Source organism: Salvelinus sp. IW2-2015, linkage group LG18 (assembly GCF_002910315.2).
Source record: "Salvelinus sp. IW2-2015 linkage group LG18, ASM291031v2, whole genome shotgun sequence".
NCBI classification, from domain to species: domain Eukaryota; kingdom Metazoa; phylum Chordata; class Actinopteri; order Salmoniformes; family Salmonidae; genus Salvelinus; species Salvelinus sp. IW2-2015.
The window spans coordinates 45170112-45185275 of NC_036858.1; the positions used below are offsets into that span (position 1 = coordinate 45170112).

The 15164-nt window shown below is 43.4% G+C and overlaps 1 protein-coding gene across 1 annotated transcript in view; it reads right to left on the reverse strand.

Annotated features, from left to right (window-relative positions):
- LOC111977709 (attractin-like protein 1) overlaps positions 1-15164 on the reverse strand; it is a 341451-nt gene that overhangs the window by 132825 nt on the left and 193462 nt on the right. The window contains 1 exon segment of the mRNA XM_070448549.1: positions 2206-2267. Coding sequence (XP_070304650.1) covers positions 2206-2267 — 62 coding nt within the window.

A 15164-nucleotide genomic window follows, 5' to 3' on the forward strand; every position in this document is an offset into this window, starting at 1 on the left:
GCTCTGTCAGGAGGAATGGGCCAAAATTCACCCAACGTATTGTGGGAAGCTTTTGGAAGGCTACCCGAAACGTTTGACCCAAGTTAAACAATTTAAAGGCAATGCTACCAAATACTGATTGAGTGTATGTAAACTTATGACCCACTGGGAATGTGAAAAAAGAAATAAAATATTAAATAAATAATTCTCTATACTATTATTCTGACATTTCACATTCTTAAAATAAAGTGGTAATCCTAACTGACCTAAAACAGGTAATTTTTACTAGGATTAAATGTTAGGAATTGTGAAAAACTGAGGTTAAATGTATTTGGCTAAGGTGCATGTAAACTTCCGACTTCAACTGTATTTCTACACTATGAGGTTGGAATAATACTGAAATTGTGAAAATTATGATTATCCCCTTTTAATGTAAGAACTGTTTGAAAAGACCGCCTGAAATGTCTGCCTGTTTTGGTAGTTTCCAAACGTGTCTGCCAATAACGAAGCACAATGCACAGTGTTTAGTTGGAAATCAGGAGCTGCCGAGAGCGCGAGAGGGCGTGGTGACCTGGGGAACTCTGAAGTCCCGGAAGGGATGAGAAAAAAAATATCACCTTCATAATAAAGCACTGCATGAATATCATTGCATTTGTGTAGCGGCATAGAGCAGTAGAGTAGAGGGATTTACACACAGCCTTTTATAAATGCATTTCATGCAATTCTAAATAATTTGACATGACTGGAGACTTAGGCAGAATCTTTTTTAATACCACACAAATCTAAATTAGATCAATAAAAACGACCTTGAATTCATCAATAATTGTGTGGAGACATACTGTAGGCTACAATATGAGGAGGAAATGATAGTCCTAAACATGCTTTTCAGTTTCACTGACTCACCCAGCTCACTCGCCAGAGATGGCCAATACATTCGTGCCAAAAGCCTATATCTCACTCTTGTTTTACTTTGTAAAACAATATTTGGAAGTTTATCAAATATTGTGTTAGCCTATGGCAGACAGATTCGTGTCTTCTATTTTCAGCAGGCACCATTTGGTTTCCAACCTGTTTTCCTGCGATTGTACTTGAAATATTGCGAAAAGCCTGTTTTGTCTGCATGCTGTGCACTGACAGATTTGCTGCGCGTTCCCGACTGTAGGCTATGCCTTGTTACTGGGCTACACACAATCCACAGCTAGGCAATTTTTWAAAAGAAGCTGTTGATCCTCTGTGGCAAAATAATGCAACGCTGGAGAGATGAGAGTTGAAGGCTCATGTCCATCAGAGCAGAGAGAAAGATCATAGAAAGTGAATCTAATTCTAGTTCTGTGAGAGATACAGGCGTGCTACTCACACAACCATGGCCATGCATTGGTCTCAAACATAGGTTACAATGTTACGCAAACCATAAGCCCGGGCCAACCCAACCCGAATCAACTCTTTTTTTCTTCTTTTTTTTTAAAGGGGTGGATCAGCTTAATATTGCGGAAAGAATGTTGCTTCCATCAATGTAATTGTCTGCATCATTTCCAAGCCCCCATATATTATTTGGGTAAATATATATATCCATATACATACACGCATGCATACATATACACATATATACATACACATACCTATATAGACATACATGCTTTTTTTAGAATATACCTTTATTATTCCCCGCAAACCCTACCACCCTTCCCCCAATTGGAGTAAACCAATAAACACTTAGGCTTCTACCTTCAGTCTACATATCTTATACACATTTTACAGACACAATCTGTTTTACAATAGTTATATTTTGTTTGTTTTTAGTCCTTCCTCTATTTCTGATGTCCATCCAGTTTGATTTCTATTCCCGAATCAAATCTTAGAATATCAGGCCAGGGCTGATGTTAAGGAAGTTGCAATTCAAATTACCTTTGATCGCTTTTACTCAAAAAAGTGATACTTTTAAAAAACGTTTTCATGCCACAAGAGGTACCGGATCTGGCCAAATAGGTCCCAGAACGAAACAGTCTAAGACGAAGAGATGCCGGATCCTGTTCCGGATCCTGTTCCGGCAAGATCTGTCTCAAATGAAGCACTGACAACGCATGTGATTGGCTCACTCAGTGAAACTGGTTGACTGGCAGAAGATGGCCTGGAGACAGCCGAGACAACTGTTGTCTTTGTTTATTAAGCAGAAAGGGAAAATTGCATATTCGTTTGCCTTATTAGTTCCATCTAAATGGTACGTACCTGAAAAAGGTGACAAAAAACTGCACCAGGTCCATGATGCTGTTGTGCTGGGAGAAGGCGATCTATGGAAGAAAGGACAGAGAAAAGAAGTATGTGAGAAGGATGTGAAAGACATTGAATACATTACATAGAGTGGACAGATTGGTAATACTGTAATAAAACATATGTTGTTGACAAGAAACAGAAGTAGACAGAGTTCCCATTAGAATAATTCAGGGGGATACATTTCAAATGTACACCTCAAGTTCCGCAGCACGTGGACTATCTTCCTTCCCCGCTAATCAGGGCCTGTTACAGTCATGGGAAACCAGGATAGTAGATTTTCTGGCCAATCAATGACATTACACAGTCATTGCGGTTAACTATTAAAGTGAAAAGTCTAAAGCCATTTTTCAGACATGAATGATCTTGTGCATGACCGTGCAATAATAGTGTAAATAAATGCATTACTGTATATAGTTATACAACATACCCACACATGTAACAAGGACTCATGTGAAACCTCTGTTTTGTAGATTAATATCTGCTTTACCTAAGGCTAGTGGTTGCTATGAACCGCTACATAATTTACATAAGGGGACTACTTTTTCTTTGCGATGCAAACTGCCTTAGCTGCAGAACCACATGTTCTCTCCCATTCCATGATTAGTATGAGAGGTGCATGACTAAATCTACCTCCCAGATTTGTAGATCAATTGAATATGGCAAATATACAGTAAATCCAAAGCTCTGAGAGAGACTAAACTATTCGATGATATATTCAACTATTGTGATTTTCTCAATTGTTAGCTCATGTAAGGGGATATTGAACGGCGTGTTGATATGTTTTCAGGTATAATTTCAAATCAAATGTTATTTGTCAAATGCAGCGAATACAACTGGGGTAGACTTTACCGTGAAATTCTTGCTTATGAGCCATTTCTAAAAATAGTAACACAAGAGGAATAAAATACACAAAAAATGTAGCTATATACAGGGAGTACCAGAACCAGATCAATGTGCAGAGGTACGAGGTAGATATGGATACACTTATCCAAGATGGCATAGCAGTCAGACGTCGTTTGTCCTCGTCTTGTCGTGTCCTGTGTATATATCTTTTTATAAATTTTTCTTCGCATATCTTTTAAAATATTTTTTCTAAAACTCAACTTCAAAACACTCTCATGCAACCCGCCTCACCCAATGTGGTGCGGATCTGTTTTTTTCTAAAGTATTATTCACCTCGAATCCGGAATCCCCCAACAGAAGCTAGCCAGCTCACTAGCTACTAGCTAGTAGTCAGCTAACCACTGCTAGTGGTCATCAGCTAACCTTTAGCTCGGAAGGATCTCGCCAGTTTGTACAACGCGACTCAAACCAGAGCATACAGGACCTATTTTTTCTCCATATCCCTGTATTCCTACCGTAAGCTCTGGACATTTTCACCTGGATCTTCGCAGCTAGCTAGCTGCTATCCGAGTACTGGCTAACGTCGGTCCCGGAGCAAGCACCAATTAGTCTGGAGCTAGCCCATGCTAGGCCCTTTCTCCCGGCTTGCTAAAGAGGCCCATCAGCCACTCCTGGGCTACAATACCTGGACCCCTTCTACTGCCGGTACGGGGCACGGAACCCCGCCGATCCTTCACGACTGGACTACGACGTAATGTGCTCGAGGGGGTACTCAACTGGCCTCTAGATCGCGACCACCCCTGAATGCCCATCTGCAAGCTGCGGCCTGCTAGCTGCTAGCTGTCTAGAGCATATTGGATTGTTGGCTGTATAGATCCATCGGCCAATTTCTTGGGCCACTATACCTATTTTCCCAATTGGACATGGACCCCTCTGCTACTCGGAACCCTACTAATCCATCGCGACTGGTCTATCGACGTCACCGCACGCGGAGGCCAAAACAGGCTTTACTCTGTCAAGACTTCCCTCTAAGGCTCTTCTGCTAGCTTGCTAGCCCCGGTCTGCTAGCCTGCTACCCCTGGCCTGCTAGCTGTCTGAATCGCTGTGTCTCCAGCCAGCCCAACCACTCACTGGACCCCTATTGATCACTTGGCTACGCATGCCTCTCCCTAACATCAATATGTCCATTACTGTCCTGGTTAGTGATTATTGTCTTATTTCACTGTAGAGCCTCTAGCCCTGCTCAATATGCCTTAACCAACCATGTTGTTCCACCTCCCACATATGCGGTGACATCACCTGGTTTAAACGTCTCTAGAGACAATATATCTCTCATCATTACTCAATGCCTAGGTTTACCTCCAATGTACTCACATTCTACCATAACTCTGTCTGTACATTATGCCTTGAATCTATTCTCTCACACCCAGAAACCTGCTCCTTTTACTCTCTGCTCTGAACGCACTAAACGACCAGTCCTGATAGCCTTTAGCCGTACCCTCATCCTACTCCTCCTCTGTTCCTCTGATGATGTAGAGGTTAATCCAGGCCCTGCAGTGCCTAGCTCCACTCCTACTCCCCAGTTGCTCTCATTTGTTGACTTCTGTAACCGTAAAAGCCTTGGTTTCATGCATGTTAACATAAGAAGCCTCCTCCCTAAGTTTGTTTTATTCACTGCTTTAGCACACTCTGTCAACCCGGATGTCCTAGCCGTGTCTGAATCCTGGCTTAGGAAGTCCACCAAAAACCCTGAAATTTCCATCCCTAACTATAATATTTTCCGACAAGATAGAACTGCCAAAAGGGGCGGTGTTGCCATCTACTGCAGAGAGAGCCTGCAGAGTTCTGTCTTACTATCCAGGTCTGTACCCAAACAATTCGAACTTCTACTTTTAAAAATCCATCTTTCCAGAAACAAGTCTCTCACTGTTGCCGCTTGCTATAGACCACCCTCTGCCCCCAGCTGTGCCCTGGACACCATATGTGAATTGATTGCCGCCCATCTATCTTCGGAGCTCGTGCTGCTAGGTGACCTAAACCTAAACTCCTCACACAAATTATCAATGAGCCCACCAGGTACAACCCCAAATCTGTAAACACGGGCACCCTCATAGATATCATCCTAACCAACTTGCCCTCCAAATACACCTCTGCTGTTTTCAACCAAGATCTCAGCGATCACTGCCTCATTGCCTGCATCCGTAATGGATCTGCGGTCAAACAACCACCCCTCATCACTGTCAAACGATCCCTAAAACACTTCAGCGAGCAGGCCTTTCTAATCGACCTGGCCCGGGTATCCTGGAAGGATATTGACCTCATCCCGTCAGTAGAGGATGCCTGGTTATTCTTTAAAAGTGCCTTCCTCACCATCTTAAATAAGCATGCCTCATTCAAAAAATTTAGAACCAGGAACAGATATAGCCCTTGTTTCTCTCCAGACCTGTCTGCCCTTGGCCAGCACAAAAACATCCTGTGGCGTTCTGCATTAGCATCGAACAGCCCCCGTGATATGCAACGTTTCAGGGACGTTAGGAACAAATATACACAGGCAGTTAGGAAAGCTAAGGCTAGCTTTTTCAAGCAGAAATTTGCATCCTCTGGCACGAACTCCAAAAAGTTCTGGGACACTGTAAAGTCCATGGAGAATAAGAGCACCTCCTCCCACCTGCACACTGCACGGAGGCTAGGAAACACTTACCACCGATAAATCCACAATAATTGAGAATTTCAATAAGCATTTTTCTACGGCTGGCCATGCTTTCCACCTGGCTACCCCTACCCTGGTCAACAGCCCTGCTCTCCCCACAGCAACTCGCCCAAACTTCCCCCACTTCTCCTTCACCCAAATCCAGATAGCTGATGTTCTGAAAGAGCTGCAAAATCTGGACCCCTACAAATCAGCCGGGCTAGACAATCTGGACCCTCTCTTTCTAAAATGAAGTGCCGAAATTGTTGCAACCCCTATTACTAGCCTGTTCAACCTCTCTTTCGTATGGTCTGAGATTCCCATAGATTGGAAACCTGCCGCGGTCATCCCCCTCTTCAAAGGGGGAGACACTCTAGACCAAAACTGCTACAGACCTATATCTATTCTACCCTGCCTTTCTAAGGTCTTTGAAAGCCAAGTTAACAAACAGATTACCGACCATTTCGCAACCCACCGTACCTTCTCCGCTACACAATCTGGTTTCAGAGCTTGTCACGGGTGCACTTCAGCAACGCTCAAGGTCCTAAACGATATCATAACCGCCATCGATAAGAGACATTACTCTGCAGCCATATTCATTGACCTGGCTAAGGCTTTCGACTCTGTCAATCACAACATTCTTATTGGCAGACTCAACAGCCTTGGTTCTCAAATGATTGCCTCGCCTGGTTCTACTTCTCCGATAGAGTTCAGTATGTCAGTATGTCAAATCGGAGGGCCTGTTGTCCGGACCTCTGGCAGTCTCTATGGGGGTGCCACAGGGTTCAATTCTCGGGCCGACTCTCTTCTCTGTAAACATCAATGATGTCGATCTTGCTGCTGATGATTCTTTGATCCACCTCTACGCAGACGACACCATTCTGTATACCTCTGGCCGTTTGGACACTGTGTTAACTAACCTCCAGATGAGCTTCAATGCAATACAACTCTCCTTCCGTGGCCTCCAACAGCTCTTAAATGCAAGTAAAACTAAATGCATGCTCTTTAACCCGATCGCTGCCCGCACCTGCCCGCCCGTCCAGCATCACTACTCTGGACGGTTCTGACTTAGAATATGTGGACAACTACAAATACCTAGGTGTCTGGTTAGACTGTAAACTCTCCTTCCAGACTCACATTAAACATCTCCAATCCAAAATGAAATCTAGAATCAGCTTCCTATTTCGCAACAAAGCATCCTTCACTCATGCTGCCAAACATACCCTCATTAAACTGACCATCTTACCCTTAACAAAGAGTTGCAGTTTGTTTTGGAATGGGTGGCCAGTAATAAACTGGTCCTGAACATCTCTAAAACTATGAGCATTGTATTTGGTACAAATAATTCCTTAAGTGCTAGACCTCGTGCTAGACCTCAGCTGAATCTGGTAATGAATGGTGTGGCTGTTGAACAAGTTGACGGGACTAAATTACTAAGGCGTTACCTTAGATTGTAAACTGTCATGGTCAAAACATATAGATTCAATGGTTGTAAAGATGGGGAGAGGTCTAGCCGAAAATAAAGAGATAATCAGCTTTTTTGACGTCACACTCCAATAAGCAAGTTCTGCTAGTTTGGTCTAATCTTGATTACTGTCCGGTCGTGTGGTCCAGTGCTGCAAGGAAAGACCTAGTTAAGCTGCAGCTGGCCCAGAACAGAGCGGCACGTTTTGCTCTTAATTGTAATCAGAGGGCTGATATAAATATTATGCATGCCAGTCTCTCTTGGCTAAGAGTTGAGGATAGACTGACTGCATCACTTCTTCTTTTAATTAGAAACATTAATGTGTTGAAAATCCCTAATTGTTTGCATAGTCAACTTACACACACACCTCTGACACACACACTTATCCCACCAGACATGCCACCAGGGGTCTTTTCACAGTCCCTAAATCCAGAACAAATTCAAGAAAGCGTACAGTATTATATACAGCCCTTACTGCATGGAACTTCCTTCCATTTCATATTGCTCAAATAAATAGCAAACCTGGTTTCAAAAATCAGATAAAGCAACACCTCGCGGCACAACGCCTCTCCCCTATTTGACTTAGATAGTTTGTGTGTATGCATTGATATGTAGGCTACGTGTGCCTTTTTTTAAATTTACGTAGTTCTGTCCTCCAGCTGTTCTTGTCTATTGATGTTCCGTATTATGTCATTCTGTATTATGTTTCATGTTTTGTGTGGACCCCAGAAAGAGTAGCTGCTGCTTTTGCAACAGCTAATGGGGATCCTAATGTCATGCTGTAACAGGAAAGGACCTTCCACAAACTTTTGCCACAAAATTGGAAGCGCAGAATCGTCTTGAATGTCATTGTATGCTGTAGCGTTAAGATTTCCTTTCACTGGAACTAAGGGACATAGCCTGAACCACAAAAAACAGCCCCAGACCATTATTCCTCCTCCTTACAGTTGGCACTATGCATTCGGGCAGGTATCGTTCTCCTGGCATCCCCCAAACTCAGATTCATCCATCAGACTGTCACATGGTGAAGAGTGATTCGTCACTACAGAGAAACACGCTTCGGCACTTCCATTCTGTGAGCTTGTGTGGTCTACCACTTCACATGTGAGTCGTTGTTGCTCCTAGACGTTTCCACTTCACAATAACAGCCCTTACAGTTGACAGAGGAAGCTCTAGAAAGGCAGACATTTGACGAACTGACTTGTTGGAAAGGAAGCATTCTATGACGGTGCCACATTGAATGTCACTGAGCTCTTCAGTAAGGTCATTCTACTGCCAATGTTTGTCTATGGTGATTGCATGGCTGTGTGCTCAATTGTATACACCTGTCAGCAATGGGTGTGGCTAAAATGGCCAAATCCACTAATTTAAAGGGGTACTTTTTATATAAAATGTAGTTTGGGTACCATTTATAGTATTGAGTATTTAGCAGGCTTATGACTTGGGGGTAGTAGCTGTCTCAGAGCCTGTTGGTCCAAGAGCCAGACAGTAGCAGTCTTTGGCAATCGGGCCTTCCTCTGACACCGCCTGATATAGAGGTCCTGGATGGTAGGGAGCTCGGCGCCACCACCCTCTGTCCGCACCACCCTCTGTAGTCAAGGGTGGTGCATTTGCCATATCAAGCAGTGATATTTTTATTTATTTAACCTTAATTTAACTAGGCAAGTCAGTTAAGAACAAATTCTTACTTACAATGACGGCCTAGGAACAATGGGTTAACTGCCTTGTTAACAGAACGATAGATTTGTACCTTGTCAGCTCGGGGATTCAACCTAGCAACCTTTCGGTTACTGGCCCAACGCTCTGACCACTAGGCTACCTGCCACTCCCAGTGATGCAGCACAATGTGTAGTTTTATATTGTTTATCATTGGCCTGCTTAACCAAGTTTAACTGGACAAAGTGGAAGAAGTCCAGTACTGTACATACAATGGCAGTAAACACACAAATTAAACTACAAGGATAAGCATGTGTAACATACACCAAGTCCCCTCTGCTCCCCCACCACACACAAATTAAGTTCTGCCTGTCACAAACTATGACATTTGTCCCAATGATCACCTCTGTTTTCCCCTCCTCCCCATGACTATACCTGTACAATGTTGGGCCACGCGGAGCCTGCTGTTAATCCAAAGCCACTGCCTTCAGCTACAAGTTGTCAAAAGGGCTTATTTCTATGCTGAAGTCATTCACAGAAATGTGATAAGTTTGCAGGCATAATTTATTTAACATATTTTCACTAAGCCAAGAGCAGAAGTCGACCTAACAGAAGGGCTACGAGTTTGGTCGTTTTTAATGTCCTACATTGAACAGAGGGAAATATGTGCTGTTCCATATGTTTCTGGTAGATCATTCTAGTTCTTATACATAAAAGGTGAGTCAAGACATAAACACATGGCTTTTTGGGAATAATAACCTGTCAAAAACCTGGCCATGTTTGAAGAATACCTCAGAGGGTAGTTGGCGGGGGAGGAAGGGTTTAAGTGATTTACTGGCATGTACGTTTCTAGTGAAATTGCCTTCCAATGAAAAACATTGAGAAAGGACGATTTTCGTCCAGAGGGACACGCCATTAAGGGTGAAATCAGATGGAAGCCTTGGTCTACAGTCAATGCACTCAAGTATACCAACCCCACACACACACACACACACACACACACATATCACGGCTGACGCACGCCGGTGAGAACGGCCCTTCAATTTACGATAGCCGCAGTTGGGAAAGCTACAACAATCGATAAGCAGTACGGGGCTGGCCCTCTTCTGCAACAGACGTACGGCGGTAGCGTCGTCGCCAGGTCTGGTTGGCACTGGCAGTCGAGGAAATCGGCCACATCACTCCTCCTGACATCAACTGCTTGCATGGACAAAATCCCTCCATCATAAAAGAGAATCCTTTTCTGTTGTTTTTTAAAATCTGAGCACTCACCCGCCTTTTGCTCTGTTCCATTAAAAAGCTCTTTGAGGAAATTGGAGCACTGTGTGTTTGCTAGAGTCGGATCCCTTTCGGCAGGCCTGCAGTTTTTTTGGAGAAGGCCCAGTTGATGGTGTGTGTTCTGTGATGGATCACTAGGAGCAGTGTTTGTGGTTTAAAGCAAGACAGGAAGGGGGGGAAATGGCCATAAAACCAGCCACATCTCTGTTGGCTCTAGATCTCTGAGGGCTGGGATTAAAGCCAGGGCTGTGGGGTTAAAAAGGCTTGCAGTTGAATGCCTCACTACAAACAGGTTGAGTGGGGAGTGCAGAACTGAACATGATCACATAGGAGAGTGCTCAATGTTTTACGTAACTTTGCGTTAGTGAATAGAAATGTTTAATTAGATCTGTTTAAATATGTCAATGTGAAAATATGTAAATTAGGTGGAAAGAGTTCCGCTTATAGGGGGATTCTACTACCTTGCCATAACTGAATAGGAACATGTCTATTATAAATAGCCAGAGGTGTGAGCATGTCACTATTATTTGAGTCACAAGCATGTCTCAAGTCACAAGATCCGAGTCTCAAGTCAAGACCCAACTAGCGGAACGGGTCGAGTCTCGATTCAAGTCCAAGTCGTGCATTTAAAGACCAAGACAAGACTCAAGTCTAGTAAAAGAAAATGTAAACAAACAGGCTTTACTTGATCAACTACAAATCTTTGTCTATTTATTGAGGCTGCCAGACAGCCCATTTAACAATTTTGTCCACAGCATATTTTGATTATCTAATAATACATTTTAATAACAAATTCCAAATGCAAGGTTCATAAGTAAATGATCAATTTCAAGCAATTGCATACCAAAATACGAGCAGGCCTACGCTAGTGCTTGTTGCTTAACGCTCCATTGCTGGTAAGTTTGCAAAGTAAACAGTTAATATTCCTTGAACCTGCATTTTTACTTAAGGCAATACTCTCTCCCTACAATTTGACGTTTGCACTATACCCGATCCTATAGCTGTACAGCAAATCTGCAATCTGTTCACTAGCTCACCCGACCTGTGTTGATTGACAGTTATGCTGGTCCAATCAGAGGGCAGAGTGTGCGTTTCACTAGCCAATATGTTGCAATTTTTTTGCAAGTGTGACGCTGCGGCTACGGTCTCTGTCTGCGTGGAGAGTAATCCACAGAGACAATGTGCCACAAAATGAGTGACAGAACGTTACAAAACATAGCCAGATCATTTCAAGTCATTAGACTGAAGTCAATGTCGAGTTCTGAGTCTTGAGGCTTCAAGTCCAAGTCAAGTCTCAAGTTATTTTATTTTCTGTTAAGTCGAGCCTCAAGTCATGAAATGTGTGACTCGAGTCCACACCTCTGTAAATAGCAGGCCAGCTATATTAATAATGAATAGTGGACTGTCAAAAGATCACATAAGATTATAAATAATATGATAATTCTCCAGCTCCAATCCCTCTCTCCTAGAGTCAAAATGTTTGAAGATCAGAGGCTAAGAATGTATTGAGTGACAGTGCTCTCTAAAGCGCAATAGTAACCTGTTTGAGTTGCAATTACTACGAGTGAGACCAAACCAAGAAAGAGAGGACAGGGAAAAGATAGTCACAGGCCTCTGAAGTGAATGATATGACTCCAAGGCTCAGAGGCCCACATTAAGACAGAAGAGTCATTACTGCAGGCCTACGGTGACCCTCATGTGATGGTCAGAGAGGCAGTGAAGTAACTGTGCTGTTGTCAATTCCCAAAGCCTGGCGAATAACCGCTTGTTTAAAACTACAGTAAAAGAGAGATTTCAACTTATCAATAAGAGATGGGAGAGATAGGGAAAGGGGTTCAGTGGATCACAGAGGGGAGGGGGTAACTGTGTGAATGTGAGTCTGTGAAATTAAGAGTGTGTGTGTCCAAGAAAGAAAAATCAAAAGAGAGAGCGAGTAAGGTTGAAAGAGCGAGAGTGAGAGAATGAGAAAGTGCTTCTCCACAGGAAAACTGGACATGCGGTTACATTTGCATATTCATGAGGAGACCTACTGACCACAGCAAGGCATTAGCTGAGTATGACATCCACCTACACAGTATGCTAATCAGTGATCCTCAGCGATACTTGTGAAACACGTTACCGTTTTCAAGAGTAAACACAAGTACACTCCTTTTAAACCGATAGGTGCCCCACTCACTCATTCCTCTCAGAGTTTATATCCTGTATGTATATTAATTAATTGGTAAGTGTCATATTTGCCCCAGCTACAATTTGTTCTTTGGTATATAAACATTGAATGAAGTCATGAAGTCGTACAGCGAGCCATCATATTTGACCAGTTGTGTTACATTGCGTTTTTCTATCTGCCATACATTGATCAAATCAAATTTTAATGGTCACATACACGTGTTTAGTAATATCAAACAAGTTCACAACAATACAAACAATAAACAAATCTAAAGTAAAGGAATGGAATTAAGATCATATAAATATTTGGAAAAGCAATGTCGGCGCGAAATATAATAAAATACAGTAGAATAGAATACAATAAATACATATGAGGTGAGTAATGCAAAATATGTAAACATTATTAAAGTGACTAGTGTTCCATTATTAAAGTGGCCAGTGATTTCAAGTCCATGTATATAGGGCAGCAGCCTCTAAGGTGCTAGTGATGGCTGTTTAACAGTCTGATGGCTTTGAGATTGAAAAACAGCTTCTGTCTCTCTGTCCCAGCTTTGATGCACCTGTACTGACCTCGCCTTCTGGATGATAGAGGGGTGAACAGGCAGTGGCTCGGGTGGTTGTTGTTCTTGATGATCTTTATAGCCTTCCTGTGACATCGGGTGCTGTAGGTGTTCTGTAGGGCAGGTAGTTTGCCCCCGGTGATGCGTTGGGCAGACCTCACCACCCTCTGGAGAGCTTTGCAGTTGCGGGCGGCGCAGTTGCCGTACGAGGCAGTGATACAGCCCGATAGGATGCTCACAATTGTGCATCTGTAAAAGTTTGTGAGGGTTTTAGGTGCCAAGACGAATTTCTTCAGGCTCCTGAGGTTGTTATGCCTTCTCCACTGCGGTTCCGTCGATGTGCATAGGGGGCTGCGCCCTCTGCTAGTCCACGATTAGCTCCTTTGTTTCATTGGCGTTGAGGGAGAGGTTATTTTCCTGGCACCACACTCCCAGGGCCCTCACCTCCTCTCTGTAAGCTGTCTCGTCATTGTTGGTAATCAGGCCTACTACTGTTGTGTCGTCTGCAAACTTGATGATTGAGTTGGAGGCGTGCGTGGCCACACAGTCATGATGGAACAGGGAATACAGGAGGGGGATGAGCACGCACCATTGTGGGGCACCTGTGTTGAGGATCAGTGAAGTGGAGGTGTTGTTTCCTACCTTCACCACCTGGGGGCAGCCCGTCAGGAAGTCCAGAACCCAGTTGCACAGGGCAGAGTTCAGACCCAGGGCCCCAAGCTTAATGATGAGCTTGTAGGGTACTATCGTGTAGAATGCTGAGCTATAGTCAACGAACAGCATTCTAACATAGGTATTTATCTTGTCCAGATGGGATAAGGAAGTGTGCAGTGCGATGGTGATTGCATTGTCTGTGGATCTATTGGGGCGGTAAGCAAATTGAAGTGGGTCTAGGGTGGCAGGTAAGGTAGAGGTGATATGATCCTTGACTAGTCTCTCAAAGCACTTCATGATGACAGAAGTGAGTGCTACGGGGCGATAGTCGTTTAGTTCAGTTATCTTTGCTTTCTTGGGTACAGGAACAATGGTGGACATCTTGAAGCATGTGGGGACAGCAGACTGGGATAGGGAAAGACTGAATATGTCCGTAAACACTCCAACCAGCTGGTCTGCGCATGCTCTGAGGACGCGGCTAGGGATGCCGTCTGGACCGGCAGCCTTGCAAGGGTTAACACGCTTAAATGTCATACTCACGTCGGCCACGGAGAACGAGAGCCCACAGTCTTTGGTAGCGGGCTGCGTCGGTGGCACTGTATTATCCTCAAAGCAGGCAAATAAGGTGTTTAGCTGTCGGTGTTAGTCACGTGGCTGGTTTTCCCTTTGTAGTTCGTGATTGTCTGTAGACCCTGCCACATACGTCTCGTGTCTGAGCCGTTGAATTGCGACTCCACTTTGTCTCTATACTGACGTTTTGCCTGTTTGATTGCCTTACGGAGGCAATATCTACACTGTTTATATTCAGCCATATTCCCCGTCACCTTGCCATGTTTAAATGCGGTGGTTCGCGCTTTCAGTTTTGCGCGAATTCTGCCTTCTATCCATGGTTTATGGTTAGGGTAGGTTTTAATAGTCACAGTGGGCACAACATCTCCTATACACTTCCTGATAAACTCAGTCACCATATCAGTATATTTGTCAATGTTATTCTCAGAGCGGGTCGAAAACAGACCCAAATGGGTCCAGAGTACCAGGAAGAGAGCTACCCAGCAGCTAGCAACAGCTACAGGGTTCCCCAAAAACACTCACCAAGGACAAAATAGTCAGTAGCAGCTTTAGTGACCTCTGTGACTTGTACAAGCTCCAAACCAATGTAGGGATTATATTGTTTATATTGAGTGTGGTGAAGAGAAATACAGTGGAGTCATTGAGTGGAATAAAAACCTGTTTTGGCCTATGACTGACTGTGTCCTTTATAATTCATTTGTTTAATTCATTTGTCTGTCTGTTCATTTTACAGTTAGACATTTATTTTGGTAAAGTGAACAGTGTTTGAATGTAAACAGTTTCCCTGTGAACTAATCAATTTCACCAATCTTACATGCCAGCCTCAAGGTTTGTTCTACATTTTAGAAAAAAGTGAAAAGAAACAGTCCTATTGTTCAGATTTGAGTTCCTGTTGCAAGATCATCATTAAAATTCCTTACAAAATAATTCCTCTGCATTCCGGTTGATATGTTAATGACTGTGAGTCACATATACCCCCAATCAACATCCGTGAACTAATAGCCCACGTGACATCTCTCTGTTTCCCATATTT